Source organism: Patagioenas fasciata, chromosome 31 (genome assembly GCF_037038585.1).
Source record: "Patagioenas fasciata isolate bPatFas1 chromosome 31, bPatFas1.hap1, whole genome shotgun sequence".
Lineage (NCBI taxonomy): Eukaryota > Metazoa > Chordata > Aves > Columbiformes > Columbidae > Patagioenas > Patagioenas fasciata.
In genome coordinates, this window is record NC_092550.1 from 3,315,187 (window position 1) to 3,336,749 (window position 21,563).

The window sequence follows — 21,563 nt, forward strand, 5'->3', positions numbered from 1 at the left end:
GCACCCACCCAACACCTCATTGGTCACTGGCCACCCAATGGGCCCCCAACACCCAATGGGGACCCAACAGCTCATTAGTCATTGGTCATTGGCCACCCAATGGGCACCCAACACCTCATTGGTCATTGGCCACCCAATGGGCACCCAACACCCAATGGGGACCCAACAGCTCATTAGTCATTGGTCATTGGCCACCCAATGGGCACCCAACACCTCATTGGTCATTGGCCACCTCATGGGCACCCAACACCCAATGGGGACCCAACAGCTCATGGTCATTGGTCATTGGCCACCCAATGGGCACCCAACAACTCATTGGTCATTGGCCACCCAATGGGGACCCAACACCCAATGGGGACCCAACAGCTCATTGGTCATTGATCATTGGCCACCCAATGGGCACCCAACACCTCACTGGTCATTTGCCACCCAATGGGCACCCAACACCCAATGGGGACCCAACACCTCATTGGTCATTGGTCATTGGCCACCCAATGGGCACCCAACAGCCAATGGGCACCCACCCAACACCTCATTGGTCACTGGCCACCCAATGGGCACCCAACACCCAATGGGGACCCAACAGCTCATTGGTCATTGGTCATTGACCACCTATGGGCACCCAACACCCAATGGGGACCCAACAGCTCATTGGTCATTGGCCACCCAATGGGCACCCAACACCTCATTGGTCATTGGCTACCCAATGGGCACCCAACACCCAATGGGGACCCAACAGCTCATTGGTCATTGGGCACCAAACACCCAATGGGGACTCACCCAACATCTCATTGGTCATTGGCCACCTCATGGGCACCCAACACCCAATGGGGACCCAACACCTCATTGGTCATTGGTCACCTCATGGGCACCCAATGGGCACCCAACAACTCATGGTCATTGGTCACTGGCCACCCAATGGGCACCAAACACCCAATGGGGACTCACCCAACATCTCATTGGTCATTGCCCACCCAATGGGCACCCAACACCCAATGGGCACCCAACACCCAATGATCATTGGCCCGAACTCCTGGGTTCCTCTGGGGGTCCCTCCCGAACTCTTGCGTCCCCCCGACCCCCCAGAACTCCTGGGTCCCTTTGGGTTCCCTTCCCGAACTCCTGGGTCCCCCCGCCCCGAGTCCCGACTCTCGTGGGCGGGGCCTCCTCTGTGGCTCCGCCCCCGCCGGTGCCGAACGGGTCCGAATTGAGCCGAGCGGAGCCGAAGTGACCCTAATTGAGCCAAGTGGAGCCGAACGGAGCCGAAGGGACCCGAGCGGAGCCGAAGGGACCCGAGCGGAGCCGAAGGGACCCGAGTGGAGCCGAAGGGACCCGAGCGGAGCCGAAGGGACCCGAGCGGAGCCGAAGGGACCCGAGTGGAGCCGAATGGACCCGAGCGGAGCCGAAGGGACCCGAGCGGAGCCGAAGGGGCCCGAGTGGAGCCGAACGGAGCCGAAGGGACCCGAGCGGAGCCGAAGGGACCAGAACTGAGCCGAGTGGAGCCGAGCGCAGCCGAACGGTGCCGAGTGGAGCCGAACGGATCCGGGAGGAGCCGAGCGGAGCCGAAGGGACCCCGGAGCCGAACGGAGCCGAATTGAGCCGAACGAACCCGATCGGACCCCGGAGCCGAACGGAGCCGAATTGAGCCGAACGAACCCGATCGCCCCCGCCATGGCCACCCCCACGGAGCCCGCGATGGGAGGTTGGGGGGGGGGGGGGGATGGGGGGGGCAGAATTGGGGGGTCCTGGGGGTGCGGAGGGGGATGGGGGGGTGGGGGGGGGGGCGGAATTTGGGGGGGTGGATGGGGGGGTGGGTACAGGTGGGTGCTGCAGAGCGGGGGGGGTGATGGGTGGGGGGTGGAATTAGGGGCTGCAGAATTGGGGGGTGCGGAAGTGGGGGGGTGCAGAATTGGGGGGGTCAGGATGGGTGGGGGGTGCAGAATTGGGGGGGGTGCAGATATAGGGGGTGAAGGATCAGGTGGGTGCAAAATTGGGGGGGGGGAAAGGAAGGGGTTTGGGGGTCTGGGGGTGCAGAATTGGGGGGGTCGGGATGGGTGGGGGGGGTGCAGAATTGGGGGGGGCGCAGAAATAGGGGGTGCACGGTACGGGGGGGTGCAAAATGGGGGGGTCAGGATGGGTGGGGGGTGCGGGATTGGGGGTGCAGAATCAGGGGGGTGCAGGACGGGGGGTGCAGAATTGGGGGGGTCACTATAAGGGAGATTTAGGGGTGCGGAATTGGGGGGTGCATGGGGGGGTGAGGTTGGGGGGGGTGCAGAATGGGGGGGGTGCAGGTACAGGTGGGTGCAGAATTGGGGGGGTCGGGATGGGTGGGGGTGGGGGAGGGGCGGGGGGGTCCCCGCACTGTTGCCGCAGCATGGGGGGGGGGCGGGGGGAGGGGCGTGGGGGGGCGGGGCTTAAACAAACGCAGGGTGTGGCCGGGAGGGGGGGCTGAGGGGGGGTGAGGAGAGAACGGGGCCGTCATTCCGCTCCAGAGTGAACAGATTGAGTGAACAGACCCCTCATGTCCCCATCATTCCGCTCCAGAGTGAACAGACCCCCCTTGTCCCCATCATTCCGCTCCAGAGTGAACAGACCCCGCATGTCCCCATCATTCCGCTCCAGAGTGAACAGACCCCTCATGTCCCCATCATTCCGCTCCAGAGTGAACAGACCCCCCGTGTCCCCATCATTCCGCTCCAGAGTGAACAGACCCTGCACAACCCCATCATTCCGCTCCAGAGTGAACAGACCCCTCATGTCCCCATTATTCCGCTCCAGAGTGAACAGACTGAATGAACAGACCCAGCACGTCCCCATCATTACGCTCCAGAGTGAACAGACCCTGCACAACCCCATCATTCCACTTCAGAGTGAACAGACCCTGCACGTCCCCACCATTCCTCTCCAGAGTGAACAAACCCCCCTTGTCCCCATCATTCCGCTCCAGAGTGAACAAACCCCCCTTGTCCCCATCATTCTGCTCCAGAGTGAACAAACCCCTATTTCCCCATCATTCCGCTCCAGAGTGAACAGACCCCACATGTCCCCATCATTCCGATCCAGAGTGAACAGACCCCTCATGTCCCCATCATTCCGCTCCAGAGTGAACAGACTGAATGAACAGACCCTGCATGTCCCCATCATTCCGCTCCAGAGTGAACATACCCCCCATGTCCCCACTATTCTGCTCCAGAGTGAACAGACCCCTCATGTCCCCATCATTCCGCTCCAGAGTGAACAGACTGAATGAACAGACCCTGCATGTCCCCATCATTCCACTCCAGAGTGAACAGACCCCTCATGTCCCCATCATTCCGCTCCAGAGTGAACAAACCCCTATTTCCCCATCATTCCACTCCAGAGTGAACAGACCCTGCACGTCCCCATCATTCCGCTCCAGGGTGAACAGACCCTGCACGTCCCCATCATTCCGCTCCAGAGTGAACAGACCCCGCATGTCCCCATCATTCCGCTCCAGAGTGAACAGATCCCCCATGTCCCCATCATTCCGCTCCAGAGTGAACAGACCCTGCACAACCCCATCATTCCGCTCCAGAGTGAACAGACCCCACATGTCCCCATCATTCCGCTCCAGAGTGAACAAACCCCTATATCCCCATCATTCCGCTCCAGAGTGAACAGACCCTGCACGTCCCCATCATTCCGCTCCAGAGTGAACAGACCTTATATCCCCATCATTCCGCTCCAGAGTGAACAGACCCCTCATGTCCCCATCATTCCGCTCCAGAGTGAACAGACCCTGCACAACCCCATCATTCCGCTTCAGAGTGAACACGCCCGCCATGTCCCCACCATTCCGCTCCAGAGTGAACAGACCCCGCATGTCCCCATCATTCCGATCCAGAGTGAACAGACCCCTCATGTCCCCATCATTCCGCTCCAGAGTGAACAGACCCCTCATGTCCCCATCATTCCGCTCCAGAGTGAACAGACCCCGCATGTCCCCATCATTCCGCTTCAGAGTGAACAGACCCCTACATCCCCATCATTCTGCTCCAGAGTGAACAGACCCTGCACAACCCCATCATTCCGCTCCAGAGTGAACAGACCCCTCATGTCCCCATCATTCCGCTCCAGAGTGAACAGACTGAATGAACAGACCCAGCACGTCCCCATCATTACGCTCCAGAGTGAACAGACCCTGCACAACCCCATCATTCCACTTCAGAGTGAACAGACCCTGCACGTCCCCACCATTCCGCTCCAGAGTGAACAAACCCCCCTTGTCCCCATCATTCCGCTCCAGAGTGAACAAACCCCCCTTGTCCCCATCATTCCGCTCCAGAGTGAACAAACCCCTATTTCCCCATCATTCTGCTCCAGAGTGAACAGACCCCACATGTCCCCATCATTCCGCTCCAGAGTGAACAGACCCCTCATGTCCCCATCATTCCGCTCCAGAGCGAACAGACCCCCCATGTCCCCATCATTCCGCTCCAGAGTGAACAGGCCCCTCACGTCCCCATCATTCCGCTCCAGAGTGAACAGACCCCTCATGTCCCCATCATTCCGCTCCAGAGTGAACAGACCCCCCATGTCCCCATCATTCCACTCCAGAGTGAACAGACCCCCCATGTCCCCATCATTCCGCTCCAGAGTGAACAGACCCCTCACGTCCCCATCATTCCGCTCCAGAGTGAACAGACCCCTCATGTCCCCATCATTCCGCTCCAGAGTGAACAGACCCCCCATGTCCCCATCATTCCGCTCCAGAGTGAACAGACCCCCCATGTCCCCATCATTCCGCTCCAGAGTGAACACACCCGCCATGTCCCCACCATTCCGCTCCAGAGTGAACAGACCCCGCATGTCCCCATCATTCCGATCCAGAGTGAACAGACCCCTCATGTCCCCATCATTCCGCTCCAGAGTGAACAAACCCCCCATGTCCCCATCATTCCGCTCCAGAGTGAACAGATCCCCCATGTCCCCAACATTCCGCTCCAGAGTGAACAGACCCCTCATGTCCCCATCATTCCGCTCCAGAGTGAACAGACCCCTCATGTCCCCATCATTCCGCTCCAGAGTGAACAGACCCCTACATCCCCATCATTCCGCTCCAGAGTGAACAGACTGAATGAACACACACCTCATGTCCTCATCATTCCACTCCAGAGTGAACAGACCCCTCATGCCCCCATCATTCCGCTCCAGAGTGAACAGACCCTGCACGTCCCCATCATTCCGCTCCAGAGTGAACAGACCCCTCATGTCCCCATCATTCCGCTTCAGAGTGAACAGACCCTGCACGTCCCCATCATTCCGCTTCAGAGTGAACAGACCCTGCACGTCCCCATCATTCCGCTCCAGAGTGAACAGACCCCTCATGTCCCCATCATTCCGCTTCAGAGTGAACAGACCCCCGTGTCCCCACCATTCCGCACCAGAGTGAACAGACTGAATTAACAGACCCTGCATGTCCCCACCGTTCCGCTCCAGAGTGAACAAACCCCTATTTCCCCATCATTCTGCTCCAGAGTGAACAGACCCTGCACGTCCCCATCATTCCGCTCCAGAGTGAACAGACCCCTCATGTCCCCATCATTCCGCTCCAGAGTGAACAGACCCTGCACAACCCCATCATTCCGCTCCAGAGTGAACAGACTGAATGAACAGACCCCTCATGTCCCCATCATTCCGCTCCAGAGTGAACAGACCTTATATCCCCATCATTCCGCTCCAGAGTGAACAGACCTTATATCTCCATCATTACGCTCCAGAGTGAACAGACCATGCACGTCCCCACCATTCCGCTCCAGAGTGAACAAACCCCTCATGTCCCCATCATTCCGCTCCAGAGTGAACAGACCCTGCACGTCCCCATCATTCCACTCCAGAGTGAACAGACCCCGCATGTCCCCATCATTCCGCTCCAGAGTGAACAGACCCCTCATGTCCCCATCATTCCGATCCAGAGTGAACAGACCCTGCACAACCCCATCATTCCGCTTCAGAGTGAACACACCCGCCATGTCCCCACCATTCCGCTCCAGAGTGAACAGACCCCGCATGTCCCCATCATTCCGATCCAGAGTGAACAGACCCCGCATGTCCCCATCATTCCGCTCCAGAGTAAACAGACCCCTCATGTCCCCATCATTCCGCTCCAGAGTGAACAGACCCCCCGTGTCCCCATCATTCCGCTCCAGAGTGAACAGACCCTGCACAACCCCATCATTCCGCTCCAGAGTGAACAGACCCCTCATGTCCCCATTATTCCGCTCCAGAGTGAACAGACTGAATGAATAGACCCAGCACGTCCCCATCATTACGCTCCAGAGTGAACAGACCCTGCACAACCCCATCATTCCACTCCAGAGTGAACAGACCCTGCACGTCCCCACCATTCCTCTCCAGAGTGAACAAACCCCCCTTGTCCCCATCATTCCGCTCCAGAGTGAACAAACCCCCCTTGTCCCCATCATTCCGCTCCAGAGTGAACAGACCCCACATGTCCCCATCATTCCGATCCAGAGTGAACAGACCCCTCATGTCCCCATCATTCCGCTCCAGAGTGAACAGACTGAATGAACAGACCCTGCATGTCCCCATCATTCCGCTCCAGAGTGAACACACCCCCCATGTCCCCACTATTCTGCTCCAGAGTGAACAGACCCCTCATGTCCCCATCATTCCGCTCCAGAGTGAACAGACTGAATGAACAGACCCTGCATGTCCCCATCATTCCACTCCAGAGTGAACAGACCCCTCATGTCCCCATCATTCCGCTCCAGAGTGAACAAACCCCTATTTCCCCATCATTCCACTCCAGAGTGAACAGACCCTGCACGTCCCCATCATTCCGCTCCAGGGTGAACAGACCCTGCACGTCCCCATCATTCCGCTCCAGAGTGAACAGACCCCGCATGTCCCCATCATTCCGCTCCAGAGTGAACAGACCCCCTGTGTCCCCATCATTCCGCTCCAGAGTGAACAGACCCCACATGTCCCCATCATTCCGCTCCAGAGTGAACAAACCCCTATATCCCCATCATTCCGCTCCAGAGTGAACAGACCCTGCACAACCCCATCATTCCACTCCAGAGTGAACAGACTGAATGAACAGACCCTGCATGTCCCCATCATTACGCTCCAGAGTGAACAGAGTGTCAGGGAAACACCCGAACTCCTGGGTCCCTCCTGAACTCCTGGGTCCCCCCCCGAACTCCTGGGTCCCTCCCGAACTCCTGGGTCCCCCCCGAACTCCTGGGTCCCTCCCGAACTCCTGGGTCCCCTCCCGAACTCCTGGGTCCCTCCCGAACTCCTGGGTCCCCCCCCGAACTCCTGGGTCCCTCCCGAACTCCTGGGTCCCCCCCGAACTCCTGGGTCCCTCCCGAACTCCTGGGTCCCTTTCTCCCCAGAAGCCGCCCGGGCCAAGGATCCCTTCAACTATGGTGAGAATTGGGGGGGGGGGGGTGATTTTGGGGGTGATTTGGGGTGATTTTTGGGGTGATTTCGGGGGATTTTGGGGCAGATTCCGATTCTCTACACTGGGCCAGACTGGTTGGGTTGATTTGGGGTGATTTGGGGTGATTTTGGGTGATTTTTGGGGTGATTTTGGGGGATTTTGGGCAGATTCCGATTCCCTTCGCTGGGCCGGGCTGGTTGGGTTGATTTGGGGTGATTTGGGGTGATTTTGGGGGTGATTTTTGGGATGATTTTGGGGGTTTTTGGGCAGATTCCGAGTGCTTGGGTTGGTTGGGTTGATTTGGGGTGATTTGGGGTGATTTTGGGGGTGATTTTGGGGTGATTTTGGGGGATTTTGGGCAGATTATGAATCTCTACGCTGGGCCGGGCTGGTTTTGGCCATCGGGATGTTCGTCTTCGGGATCCTGGTGGCGCTGAGTGAGTGAACCCCAAAATCCCCCCTAATCACCCCAAAATCACCCCCAAATCACCCCAAAATCCCCCTCAAACACCCCAAAATACCCCAAAATCACCCCAAAATACCCCAAAATACCTCAAAATCACCCCAAAATACCCCAAATCACCCCAAAATCAGCTGAACCCCCAAAATTCACCCTGAACCCTCAAAATTGATCCTGAACCCCAAAATTCACCCTGAACCCCCAAAATTCACCCTGAACCCCCAAATTTGACCCTGAACCCCCAACTTCACCTTGAACCCCCAAATTTGACCCGGAACCCCCAAAACTGATCCTGAACCCCCAAATTCACCTTGAACCCCCCAATTTGATCCCGAACCCCCAAAATTGACCCTGAACCCCAAAATTCACCCTGAACCCCCAAATTTAACCCTGAACCCCCAAAACTGACCCTGAACCCCCAAATTTGACCCTGAACCCCCAAAATTGGCCCTGAACCCCAAAATTGACCTGGAACCCCACAATTTGATCCCGAACCCCCAAAATTGACCCTGAACCCCAAAATTCACCCTGAACCCCCAAATTTGACCCTGAACCCCCAAAACTGACCCTGAACCCCAAAATTGAACCTGAACCCCAAAATTGACCTGGAACCCCCCAATTTGATCCTGAACCCCCAAAATTGACCCTGAAGCCCCAAACTGACCCTGAACCCCAAAATTGAACCTGAACCCCCAAATATGACCCTGGACCCCCAAATTCACCTTGAACCCCCCAATTTGATCCTGACCCCCAAAAACTGACCCTGAACCCCAAAACTGACCCTGAACCCCCAAAACTGACCCTGAACCCCAAAATTGGCCCTGAGCCCCAAAATTGACCTGGAACCCCCCAATTTGATCCTGAACCCCCAAAATTGACCCTGAAGCCCCAAACTGACCCTGAACCCCAAAATTGAACCTGAACCCCCAAATATGACCCTGGACCCCCAAATTCACCTTGAACCCCCCAATTTGATCCTGACCCCCAAAAACTGACCCTGAACCCCAAAACTGACCCTGAACCCCCAAAACTGACCCTGAACCCCAAAATTGAACCTGAACCCCCAAATTGACCTTGAACCCCCCAATTTGACCCTGAACCCTCAAATATGTCCCTGAACCCCAAAATTCACCTTGAACCCCCCAATTTGATCCTGAACCCCAAAAATCAGCAGGGACCCCCAAAACTGACCCTGAACCCCAAAATTGAACCTGAACCCCCAAATATGACCCTGGACCCCCAAATTCACCTTGAACCCCCCAATTTGATCCTGAACCCCAAAATTGAACCTGAACCCTCAAATATGACCCTGAACCCCCAAATTGAACCTGAACCCCCAAATACGACCCTGAACCCCAAAACTTATCCTGAACCCCCAAATTTGACCCTGAACCCCAAAATTGAACCAGAACCCCAAACTTGACCTTGAACCCCAAAATTTGACTCTGAACCCCCAAAATTCACCCCGAACCCCAAAACTGACCCTGAACCCCCAAATTCACCTTGAACCCCAAAATATTCCCTGAACCCCAAAATTGACCCTGAACCCCCAAATTTCACCCTGGACCCCCAAAATTCCCCCTGAACCCCCAAATCTGACCCTGAACCCCCCCAAATTCCCCCTGAGCCCCAATTCTTGTTGCCATCATTCCGCTCCAGAGTGAACAACCCCACCAAACCCCCAATTCCCCTCTTTGCACCCCCAAAAATCCCCCTTTACCACCCCAATATTCCCATTTACACCCCAAAAACGACCCCCCCCCCACCCCGGGTCCCCCCCAATTCTGGGGGTCCCCCCCTTAATTTTGGGGTCCCCCCCATTTCCCCCCATAGGTAAGAAGTTCAAGTGCAAAAAGGCCGAACCCAGGTAAGGACCCCCCCACATTTGGGGTCCCCCCTTATTATTGGGGACCCCCCCATGACCCCATCAATTATTGGGGTCCCCCCAATTATTGGGGACCCCCCCCAAAAAACTTTGGGGTCCCCATTATTATTGGGGTCCCCCAATTATTGAGACCCCCCCCACATGACCCCCCCCATAGTATTGGGGTCCCTACATATTTGGGGTCCCCCCCATATTTGGGGTCCCTCCCATAAGACATTGGGGTCCCCCCCTATTATTGGTGTCCCCCATATTTGGGGTCCCCCCATAATTCGGGGACCCCCCCATGACTCCCCCATATTATTGGGGTCCCCCCATGACCCCCATAAATTATTGGGGACCCCCCCATTATTGGGGGCCCCCATTATTTGGGGACCCCCCCCATGACCCCTATGACCCCCCCCATATTATTGGGGTCCCCCCCATTATTTGGGTCCCCCCATGACCCCCATAAATTATTGGGGACCCCCTATTATTGGGATCCCCCCATATTTGGGGTCCCCCCCTATATTTAGACCCCCCCATAAGACTTTGGGGTCCACCCCCATTATTGGGGCCCCCCCATAATTTTGGGGACCCCCCCTGACCCGCCCCTCCCCCCACAGCCCCCCGGACCAACCGAAGACCCGTGAGTGGGGGAGGGGCAAAAAGGGGGGGGGGAAAATGCTGCGGTTGCCATGGCAACAGGTGACGTCACCAAGGGGTGGAGGGCGGGTCCCCTGCAGGATTGGGGGAGGGGCCTGGGGCAGCTGCATGGGGGAGGGGCGGGGGTGGGGCCTCCGGACTCCTGGGTCCCTCCCGAACTCCTGGGTCCCTCCCGAACTCCTGGGTCCCTCCCCGAACTCCTGGGTCCCTTCCCGAACTCCTGGGTCCCCCCCGAACTCCTGGGTCCCTCCCGAACTCCTGGGTCCCTCCCCGAACTCCTGGGTCCCTCCCGAACTCCTGGGTCCCTCCCCGAACTCCTGGGTCCCTCCCCGAACTCCTGGGTTCCCCACCCCCCCTTCCCGAACTCCTGGGTCCCTCCCCGAACTCCCGGGTCCCTTCCCGAACTCCTGGGTCCCTCCCGAACTCTTGGGTCCCTCCCGCACTCCTGGGTCCCTCCCCGAACTCCTGGGTCCCTCCCGAACTCCTGGGTCCCTTCCCGAACACCTGGGTCCCCTCTGATTTTCGATCTCTCTCTCTCTTTCCCAGCAGCCCCCGCGGCCACCGCGTAGGCTCCGCCCCCTTCGCCGAGAGCCACGCCTCTTCCCGGACGCCTGGGTCCCTCCCGGACGCCTGGGTCCCTCCCGGACGCCTGGGTCCCTCCGGTGCATGCGCGCCCTTCCCCCCCCCCCACAACCAAACACAACGGGGAGGGAGGGGGGGGGCGGGGGGGGGAGGGGATGAAATTCGGGGTCCCCCCCACCCACCCAACCCCCCCACAGAGCCAAGGACCCCCCAGAATGGGGGGACCCCCCCCAAAATCGGGGCCACCCCCCCCCCTTTGAATCGCACTTTCCAACCTTGGGGAGCCCCCACCCCCCCCAAAAATCACGCCCCTCCCCCCCCCAAATTGGGCCCCTCCCCCAAATGGGGTGGGGGGAGGGGAATTCGGGGGGGTTTGGGGGTTCCCCCCCCCCCCCTTTGCCCCCCCAAAATTTGCTGCTCCCCCCACGCACGGAAATAAAGGAAACGTTTGATAAGCAGCGCTGGGGGACCCAGGAGTTCGGGAGGGACCCAGGAGTTCGGGGGGGACCCAGGAGTTCGGGGGGGACCCAGGAGTTCGGGGGAGACCCAGGAGTTCGGGAGGGACCCAGGAGTTCGGGGGAGACCCAGGAGTTCGGGGGGACCCAGGAGTTCGGGGGGACCCAGGAGTGTGGGGGGACCCAGGAGTTCGGGAGGGACCCAGGAGTTCGGGAGGGACCCAGGAGTTCGGGGGAGACCCAGGAGTTCGGGGGGACCCAGGAGTGTGGGGGGACCCAGGAGTTCGGGAGGGACCCAGGAGTTCGGGGGAGACCCAGGAGTTCGGGAGGGACCCAGGAGTTCGGGGATGGACCCAGGAGTTCGGGGGGGACCCAGGAGTTCGGGAGGGACCCAGGAGTTCGGGAAGGGACCCAGGAGTTCGGGGAGTGACCCAGGAGTTCGGGGGGACCCAGGAGTTCGGGGGGGACCCAGGAGTTCGGGGGGACCCAGGAGTTCGGGGAGGGACCCAGGAGTTCGGGGAGGGACCCAGGAGTAAATTTGGGGGGATCCCAAAACATGGATCCCCCCCGAACTCCTGGGTCCCTCTCGGACGCCTGGGTCCCCCCCGAACTCCTGGGTCCCTCTCGGACGCCTGGGTCCCTCCAGGTCCCAGCTGGTTCCTGTCACCCCCCCCCCACATTCCCCACATTCCCCTGTCAGTGGGGGAGGGACCCAGGAGTTCGGGAGGGACCCAGGAATTCGGGAGGGACCCAGGAGTTCGGGAGGGACCCAGGCGTCCGGGGAGGTGCCTGGGGGGGGGTCTCTGGCTCCGCCCCTCCCCCCTGAAAGGGGACCCAGGCGTCCGGGCCCCCCCCGCCCATTCGCTCCCAGCGCTGCCATGGACGGGCCACGGGGGGTAATTAGGGGTCTATGGGGTTAATTAGGGATCCATGGGGTTAATTAGGGGTCTATGGGGGTAATTAGGGGTCTATGGGGTTTATTAGGAGTCTATGGGGGTTAATTAGGGGTCTATGGGTTCATTAGGAGTCTATGGGGTTAATTAGGGGTCTATGGTTAGGGGTCTATGGGGTTAATTAAGGGGTCTATGGGGTTAATTAGGGGTCTATGGAGCTTAATTAGGGGTCTATGGTTAGGGGTCTATGGGGTAATTAGGGGTCTATGGATTAATTAGGGATCTATGGGGTTAATTAGGGGTCTATGGTTAGGGGTCTATGGGGTTAATTAGGGGTCTATGGATTAATTAGGGATCTATGGGGTTAATTAGGGGTCTATGGGCTTAATTAGGGGTCTATGGTTAGTGGTCTATGGGGTTAATTGAGGGGTCTATGGGTTCATTAGGGGTCTATGGGGGTAATTAGGGGTCTATGGAGCTTAATTGGGGTTCTATGGGGTAATTAGGGGTCTATGGTTAGGGGTCTATGGGGTTAATTAGGGGTCTATGGAGGTTAATTAGGGTTCTATGGGGTAATTAGGGGTCTATGGTTAGAGGTCTATGGGGGCAATTAAGGGTCTATGGGGTTAATTAGAGGTCTATGGGGGTAATTAGGGGTCTATGGGGGTTCATTAGGGGTCTATGGGCTAATTAGGGGTCTATGGGGTAATTAGGGGTCTATGGGGTTAATTAGGGGTCTATGGGGTAATTAAGGGTCTATGTGTTAATTAGGGGTCTATGGGGGTAATTAGGGGTCTATGGGTTAATTAGGGGTCTATGGGGTTAATTAGGGGTCTATGGGGTAATTAAGGGTCTATGTGTTAATTAGGGGTCTATGGGTTCATTAGGGGTCTATAATTAGGGGTCTATGGGGTTAATTAGGGATCTATGGGGTTAATTAAGGGGTCTATGGGGGTAATTAGGGGTCTATGGGTTCATTAGGGGGCTATGGGTTAATTAGGGGTCTATAGTTAGGGGTCTATGGGGTTAATTAGGGGTCCATGGGGCTAATTAGGGGTCTATGGGGTAATTAAGGGTCTATGCGTTAATCAGGGGTCTATAGTTAGGGGTCTATGGGGTTAATTAGGGGTCTATGGGGGTAATTAGGGGTCTATGGGTAATTAGACTCTATGGGTAATTAGGGGTCTATGGGCTAATTAGGGCTCTATGGGGTTAATTAGGGGTCTATGGGGTTAATTAGGGGGTTAATTAGGGGTCACGGGGTTGACCTTTGCCCTTTGACCTCCGGCAGCTGCTACTGGTGCTGCTGCTCAGGGGGGTCCCAGGTGAGAGGTCACGGGGTCACGAGAGGTCACGGGGTCACGAGAGGTCACGGGGTCACGAGGGGTCATGGGGTCACATGGGGGTCATGGGGGTCACATGGGGATCATGTGGGGTCGTGGGAGTCACATGGGGGTCATGGGGGTCACATGGAGGGTCACATGGGGGTCATGGGGGTCATGTGGGGTCACATGTGAGGTCGTAGGGGTCACATTGGGGGGGTCATGGGGGTCACATGGGGGTCACATGGGGCCATGGGGGTCACATGGGGTCACACGGGGGGTCACGTGTGGGGTCATAGGGGTCACATGGGGGTTCATGGGGGTCACGTGTGGGGTCACAGGGGTCACATTGAGGGGGTCATGGGGGTCACATGGGGTCACATGTGGGGTCATAGGGGTCACATTGGGGGTCACGGGGTGAAATTGGGGTCACATGGGGGGGTCATGAGGGTCACATGGGGTCATGAAAGGTCATGGGGTGTAATTGGGGGGGGGGTCACATGGGGGGGTCACACCAGAGGTCACCAAAGGTCACCAAAGGTCACCCAGACTCGGGAAGGGGGGGGCGGAGCCTCCTTAAGCCCCGCCCCTTTTCCCCACCTTTCCCCCCCAGTGGGCGTGGCCACCTGGCCATTCCTGGAGGAGCCGACCAATGGGAGCGCGGTGCTGGGCGGGGGGGCGGAGCTTCGCTGCGCCGTGCGGGGGGGCGGGGCCGTGCAGTGGGCACGGGACGGGCTCCTATTGGGCCAACTGCCCGGCCCCGCCCACCCCCGCTACCGATTGGCTGGAGACCCGAGGAAAGGTGGGCGGGGCTAAAGGGGAGGGGGAGGGGCTTCATGGGGATTAAAGGAGGTGGAGGTTGGGGGTGGGAGTCCCTCCCGAACTCCTGGGTCCACTGGGGCACTCCAGGGTCCCCCCCGAACTCCTGGGTCCCTCCCCGAACTCCTGGGTCCCTTCCCAAACTCCTGGGTCCCTCCCGAACTCCTGGGTCCCCTGGGGCACTCCTGGGTCCCTCCTGAACTCCTGGGTCCCCTGAACATCTGGATCCCCTATTTGGTCCCTCCCCGAACTCCTGGGTCCCTCCCCGAACTCCTGGGTCCCTCCCCGAACTCCTGGGTCCCTCCCGAACTCCTGGGTCCCTCCCCGAACTCCTGGGTCCCTCCCCAAACTCCTTGGTCCCTCCCGAACTCCTGGGTCCCTCCCGAACTCCTGGGTCCCTTCCCGAACTCCTGGGTCCCTCCCGAACTCCTGGGTCCCTCCCCGAACTCCTGGGTCCCTCCCCGAACTCCTGGGTCCCTCCCGAACTCCTGGGTCCCTCCCGAACTCCTGGGTCCCTTCCCGAACTCCTGGGTCCCTCCCGAACTCCTGGGTCCCTCCCTGAACTCCTGGGTCCCTCCCCGAACTCCTGGGTCCCTCCCCGAACTCCTGGGTCCCTTCCCGAACTCCTGGGTCCCTCCCCGAACTCCTGGGTCCCTCCCCGAACTCCTGGGTCCCTCCCTGAACTCCTGGGTCCCTCCCGAACTCCTGGGTCCCCTATTTGGTCCCCTGGGGCACTCCTGGGTCCCTCCCGAACTCCCGGGTCCCCTATTTGGTCCCCTGGGGCATTCCTGGGTCCCCTGGGGCACTCCTGGGTCCCTCCCTGAACTCCTGGGTCCCCTGGGGCATTCCTGGGTCCCCTGGGGCACTCCTGGGTCCAGGGCAGCACCACCTGGTGATCTCGGGCGTGTCCCTGGATGACGACGCCGAGTTCCAGTGCCAGGTGGGGGAGGGGAACGGCACCGCCCCCCGCGGGTCCCGCCCTGCCCAGCTCACCGTGCTGGGTGAGCACTGGGAGCACTGGGAGGGACTGGGAGGGACTGGGAGGGGAATGGGGGTCACTGGGAAGTAATGGGAGTCACTGGGAGGGAACTGGGAGGCACTGGGATAGACTGGGAGTTACTGGGAGGGAACTGGGAGGGAACTGGGTGTTACTGGGAGGGACTGGGAGGGGAATGGGAGGCACTGGGAAGTAATGGGAGGCACTGGGAGGGAACTGGGAGGCACTGGGAGGGGAATGGGGGTGACTGGGAGGGAACTGGGAGGAAACTGGGTGTTACTGGGAGGCACTGGGATAGACTGGGTGTTACTGGGAGGGAACTGGGTGTTACTGGGAGGGACTGGGAGGGGAGTGGGGGGCACTGGGAAGTAATGGGAGTCACTGGGAGGGAACTGGGAGGCACTGGGAGGGGAATGGGGGTGACTGGAAGGGGAATGGGAGGGAACTGGGTGTTACTGGGAGGGACTGGGAGGGGAATGGGGGGCACTGGGAAGTAATGGGAGGCACTGGGAGGGAACTGGGAGGCACTGGGAGGGGAATGGGGGTCACTGGGAGGGAACTGGGAGGGAACTGGGTGTTACTGGGAGGGACTGGGAGGGACTGGGAGGGGAATGGGGGCACTGGGAAGTAACGGGAGTCACTGGGAGGGAACTGGGAGGCACTGGGATAGACTGGGTGTTACTGGAAGGGGAATGGGAGGGAACTGGGTGTGACTGGGAGGGACTGGGAGGGGAATGGGGGGCACTGGGAAGTAATGGGAGGCACTGGGAGGGGAATGGGGGTCACTGGGAGGGAACTGGGAGGCACTGGGAGGGGAATGGGGGTGACTGGGAGGGAACTGGGAGGAAACTGGGTGTTACTGGGAGGCACTGGGATAGACTGGGTGTTACTGGGAGGGAACTGGGTGTTACTGGGAGGGACTGGGAGGGAACTGGGTGTTACTGGGAGGGACTGGGAGGGACTGGGAGGGGAATGGGGGGCACTGGGAAGTAACAGGAGTCACTGGGAGGGAACTGGGAGGCACTGGGATAGACTGGGTGTTACTGGAAGGGGAATGGGAGGGAACTGGGTGTTACTGGGAGGGACTGGGAGGGGAATGGGGGGCACTGGGAAGTAATGGGAGGCACTGGGAGGGAACTGGGAGGCACTGGGAGGGGAATGGGGTTGACTGGGAGGGAACTGGGAGGGAACTGGGTGTTACTGGGAGGGACTGGGAGTGGAATGGGGGGCACTGGGAAGTAATGGGAGTCACTGGGAGGGACTGGGAGGGATTGGGATAGACTGGGTGTTACTGGGAGGGAACTGGGAGGTCAATGGGAGGGGAATGGGGGTGACTGGGAGGAACTGGGGGGGATTGGGAGGGGAATGGGGGGCACTGGGAAGTAATGGGAGTCACTGGGAGGGAACTGGGAGGCACTGGGATAGACTGGGTGTTACTGGGAGGGAACTGGGAGGGAACTGGGTGTTACTGGGAGGGACTTGGAGGGGAATGGGAGGCACTGGGAGGGGAATGGGGGTGACTGGGAGGGAACTGGGAGGGAACTGGGTGTTACTGGGAGATACTGGGGGTCACTGGGAGGGTCACTGGGACTTACTGGGTGTTACTGGGACTTACTGGGAGGGCACTGGGGGTCACTGGGAGGGTCACTGGGGTTCCCAGTCCCTTACTGGTCCGAACTGGTTTCGTCCCCAGTGCCGCCGGGTCCGCCGAGGTTGGAGCTGCCGCCGGGGGCGGAGCTTCCGTGGGTGGGCGGGGCCGAGGTGCACGTGACCTGCCACGCCCCCCCCGCGCGCCCTCCCGCGCAAATCCGCTTCACCCTGGGTCAGCGCGATTCTTGGGGCATTTTTGGGGCATTTTGGGGTCATTTTGGGGTCGTTTTGGGGACTTTTGGGGGGTGGGGGGGTGGGGAGGGGGTAGGGGGGTTGGGGGATGAGTTTTGGGGGGAATTTGAGGGGTTTTGGGGTCTTTTAGGGGTGGTTTTGGGGGTAAAATGCAACATTTTAGGATGCGGGATTTTGGGGCATTTTGGGGCATTTTGGGGGCATTTTGGGATTTGGGATTTCGGGGGGATTATGGAGCTGATTTTTGGGGGTGATTTGGGGTATTTTTGGGGTGATTTGGGGATTTTGGGGTGATTTTTGGAGTGGTTTTTTGGGGGGTGGATTTTTGGGGTGATTTGAGGTGATTTTGGGGGTTTGTTTTGTAATTGGGGCCTGATTTGGGGGTGATTTGGGTGATTTTGGGGGGGTTCGGGTGGTTTTTGGGGTGGTTTTTGGGGTGATTTTGGGGCTGATTTGGGGCTGATTTTGAGTGAATTTTGGGCTGATTTGGGGGGTGATTTTGGTGATTTTGGGGGTGATTTTGGGGGTGATTTTTGGGGGTGATTTGGGTGATTTTGGGGGTGATTTGGGGCTGATTTCAAGTGATATTGGGGGTGATTTGGGGGGTGATTTGGGGCTATTTCAAGTGAATTTAGGGCTGATTTTTGGGGTGATTTGAGTGATTTTGGGGGTGATTTGGGGCTATTTCAAGTGAATTTGGGGGCTGATTTTGGGGTGATTTTTGGGGTGATTGGGGTGATTTTGGGGGTGATTTGGGGCTGATTTCAAGTGATTTTGGGGGTAATTTTGGGGGTGATTTGGGGCTGATTTCAAGTTAATTTGGGGCAGATTTTGGGGGTGATTTTGGGGGTGATTTGGGTGATTTTGGGGGTGATTTGGGGCTATTTCAAGTGAATTTGGGGGCTGATTTTGGGGGTGATTTTGGGGGTGATTTGTGTGATTTTGGGGGTGATTTGGGGCTGATTTCAAGTGATTTTGGGGGTTGATTTTGGGGGTGATTTTGGGGGTGATTTGGGGCTGATTTCAAGTGAATTTGGGGATGATTTTGGGGGTGATTTTTGGGGTGATCTGAGTGTTTTTTGGGGTGATTTGGGGCTATTTCAAGTGAATTTGGGGGCTGATTTTGGGGTGATTTTTGGGGTGATTTGGGGCTGATTTCAAGTGAATTTGGGGGCTGATTTTGGGGTGATTTTTGGGGTGATTGGGGTGATTTTGGGGGTGATTTGGGGCTGATTTCATATGAATTTGGGGGCTGATTTTGAGGGTGATTTTGGGGGCGATTTGGGTGATTTTGGGGGCGATTTGGGGCTGATTTCAAGTGAATTTTGGGCTGATTTTGGGGGTGATTTTGGGGGTGACTTGGGGCTGATTTCAAGTGATTTTGGGGGTTGATTTTGGGGGTTGATTTTGGGGCTGATTTTGGGGCTGATTTCAAGTGAATTTGGGGGCTGATTTTGGGGGTGATTTGGGTGATTTTTGGGGTGATTTGGGGCTGATTTCAAGTGATTTTGGGGCTGATTTTTGGGGTGATTTCAGGTGATTTTGGGGGTGATTTGTGTTGATTTTTGGGGTGTTTGGGGTGGGTTTTTTGTGATTTGGGGATGATTTTGGGAATGATTGGGGTGATTATTCAGGGCTGATTTTTGGGGTGATTTGGGGTGATTTTTGGGGTGTTTTGGGTGATTTTTTTGGGGAGATTTGGGGTGATTTTTGGGGTGTTTTGGGGTGATTTTTTGGGGTGATTTGGGGCTGATTTCAAGTGAATTGGGTTGATTTGGGGGCTGATTTTGGGGTGATTCGTGTTGATTTTGGGGGGTGATTTTTGTGTTGATTTCAGTGATTTGGGGCTGATTTTTGGGGTGATTTTGGGGCTGATTTTTTGGGTGATTTGGGGCTGATTTCGAGTGAATTTTGGGCTGATTTTGGGGTGATTTGTGTTGATTTTTTTGGGTTGTTTTGGGGGGTTTTGGGGGTGGTTTCAGGTGATTTTTGGGGTGATTTGGGGTGATTTTGGGGCAGGGGGGCAGCCCTTGGCCGACGTCACCACCCGTGTCCTGGAGACTTCGCATCCCAAACTGGGATCCAGCGAGGCCACCGCCCGGTACGGACCAGTATAAACCAGTATAGACCAATATGGACCAATACACACCAGTATGGACCAGTGTAGACCAGTACAGAAAAGCTGTGGCTGCTACAAACCAGTATGGACCAGTACAGACCAGTACACACCAGTATGGGCCAGTATAGACCAGTACAGATCAGTACAGAAAAACTGTGGCTGCTACAAGCCAGTATAGACCAGTATAGACCAGTATAGACCAGTATAGACCAGTACCAGCTTCTATGGGCCAGTATAGACCACTGGGGCCCAGTCTGGCCCAGTGTGGCCTAGGATGGCCATTGTGTCCCAGTTCCCTCCCCTTGGGTCCCCTTGGGTCCCCTTGGGTCCCCTTGGGTCCCAGTCCCTCCCAGTCCCTCCCAGTCCCTCCGATTGGGTCCCATTGGGTCCCAGTTCCCTCCCAGTTCCCTCCCAGTTCCCTCCCAGTTCCCTCCCTTTGGGTCCCATTGGGTCCCATTGGGTCCCTTTGGGTCCCTTTGGGTTCCATTGAGTCTCATTGGGTCCCAGTCCCTCCCATTGGATCCCGTTGGGTCCCGTTGGGTCCCATTGGGTCCCATTGGGTCCCAGTTCCCTCTCAGTCTATCCCAGTCCCTCCCATTGAGTCTCATTGGGTCCCATTGGATCCCAGTCCCTCCCAGTCCCTCCTGTTGGGTCCCATTGGGTCCCAGTCCATCCCAGTCCCTCCCATTGGGTCCCATTGGGTCCCATTGGGTCCCATTGGATCCCAGTCCCTCTCATTGGGTCCCATTGGGTCTCATTGGATCCAAGTCCCTCCCATTGGGTCCCATTGGGTCCCAGTCCCTCCCATTGGGTCCCAGTCCCTCCCACTCCCTCCCATTGGGTCCCATTGGGTCCCACTCCCTCCCATTGGGTCCCATTGGGTCCCATTGGGTCCCAGTCCCTCCCATCCCGGTCCGTCCCATTGGGTCCCATTGGGTCCCATTGGGTCCCATTGGGTCCCACTCCCTCCCATTGGGTCCCATTGGGTCCCATTGGGTCCCAGTCCCTCCCATCCCGGTCCGTCCCATTGGGTCCCATTGGGTCCCATTGGGTCCCAGTTCCTCCCATTGGGTCCCCTTGGGTCCCCTTGGGTCCCCTTGGGTCCCAGTTCCTCCCAGTCCCTCCCATTGGGTCCCATTGGGTCCCAGTCCCTCCCATTGGGTCCCATTGGGTCCCCTTGGGTCCCCTTGGGTCCCAGTTCCTCCCAGTCCCTCCCATTGGGTCCCATTGGGTTCCATTGGGTACCAGTTCCCTCCCAGTTGCCTCCCATTGGGTCCCTCCCGGTCCCTCCCATTGGGTCCCATTGGGTCCCAGTCCCTCCCATTGGGTCCCGGTCCCTCCCAGTCCCTCCCATTGGGTCCAATTGGGTCCCAGTCCCTCCCATTGGGTCCCATTGGGTCCCATTGGGTCCCATTGGGTCCCATTGGGTCCCCTTGGGTCCCAGTTCCTCCCAGTCCCTCCCATTGGGTCCCCTTGGGTCCCAGTTCCTCCCAGTCCCTCCCATTGGGTCCCATTGGGTCCCATTGGGTCCCATTGGGTTCCATTGGGTACCAGTTCCCTCCCATTGGGTCCCTCCCGGTCCCTCCCATTGGGTCCCATTGGGTCCCAGTCCCTCCCATTGGGTCCCGGTCCCTCCCAGTCCCTCCCATTGGGTCCCATTGGGTCCCAGTCCCTCCCATTGGGTCCCATTGGGTCCCATTGGGTCCCATTGGGTCCCCTTGGGTCCCAGTTCCTCCCATTGGGTCCCATTGGGTCCCATTGGGTCCCAGTTCCTCCCAGTCCCTCCCATTGGGTCCCATTGGGTCCCATTGGGTCCCATTGGGTTCCATTGGGTACCAGTTCCCTCCCATTGGGTCCCTCCCGGTCCCTCCCATTGGGTCCCATTGGGTCCCAGTCCCTCCCATTGGGTCCCGGTCCCTCCCAGTCCCTCCCATTGGGTCCAATTGGGTCCCAGTCCCTCCCATTGGGTCCCATTGGGTCCCATTGGGTCCCATTGGGTCCCCTTGGGTCCCAGTTCCTCCCAGTCCCTCCCATTGGGTCCCAGTTCCTCCCAGTCCCTCCCATTGGGTCCCCTTGGGTCCCAGTTCCTCCCAGTCCCTCCCATTGGGTCCCCTTGGG

The 21,563-nt window shown here is 58.3% G+C and overlaps 2 protein-coding genes and 1 long non-coding RNA gene across 5 annotated transcripts in view; 2 read left to right on the forward strand and 1 right to left on the reverse strand.

Annotated features, from left to right (window-relative positions):
* Positions 1–11,084, reverse strand: part of LOC136114377 (leucine-rich repeat LGI family member 4-like) — a 30,798-nt gene extending 19,714 nt beyond the window's left edge. For both annotated transcript variants that reach the window (XM_071800568.1, XM_071800566.1), the window contains exon 1: positions 10,921–11,084. In XM_071800568.1, the coding sequence (XP_071656669.1) occupies positions 10,921–11,084 (164 nt within the window). The remainder of the gene's footprint in view (positions 1–10,920) is intronic.
* LOC136114381 (uncharacterized) lies at positions 1,617–11,456 on the forward strand. The gene is made up of 6 exons (XR_010653080.2): positions 1,617–1,702; positions 7,383–7,415; positions 7,792–7,866; positions 9,723–9,756; positions 10,377–10,399; positions 10,963–11,456. It is a non-coding gene; the product is annotated as an uncharacterized lncRNA (long non-coding RNA).
* An 837-nt stretch (positions 11,457–12,293) lies between these two features.
* Positions 12,294–21,563, forward strand: part of NPHS1 (NPHS1 adhesion molecule, nephrin) — a 41,460-nt gene continuing 32,190 nt past the window's right edge. Inside the window, exons 1-6 of one of the 2 annotated variants that reach the window (XM_071800558.1) lie at positions 12,294–12,349; positions 13,638–13,671; positions 14,282–14,470; positions 15,366–15,488; positions 17,178–17,306; positions 19,346–19,427. In XM_071800558.1, coding sequence (XP_071656659.1) covers positions 12,332–12,349; positions 13,638–13,671; positions 14,282–14,470; positions 15,366–15,488; positions 17,178–17,306; positions 19,346–19,427 — 575 coding nt within the window. In that variant the 5' untranslated portion in view covers positions 12,294–12,331. The remainder of the gene's footprint in view (positions 12,350–13,637; positions 13,672–14,281; positions 14,471–15,365; positions 15,489–17,177; positions 17,307–19,345; positions 19,428–21,563) is intronic. The other variant, XM_071800559.1, reaches the window with a different exon arrangement.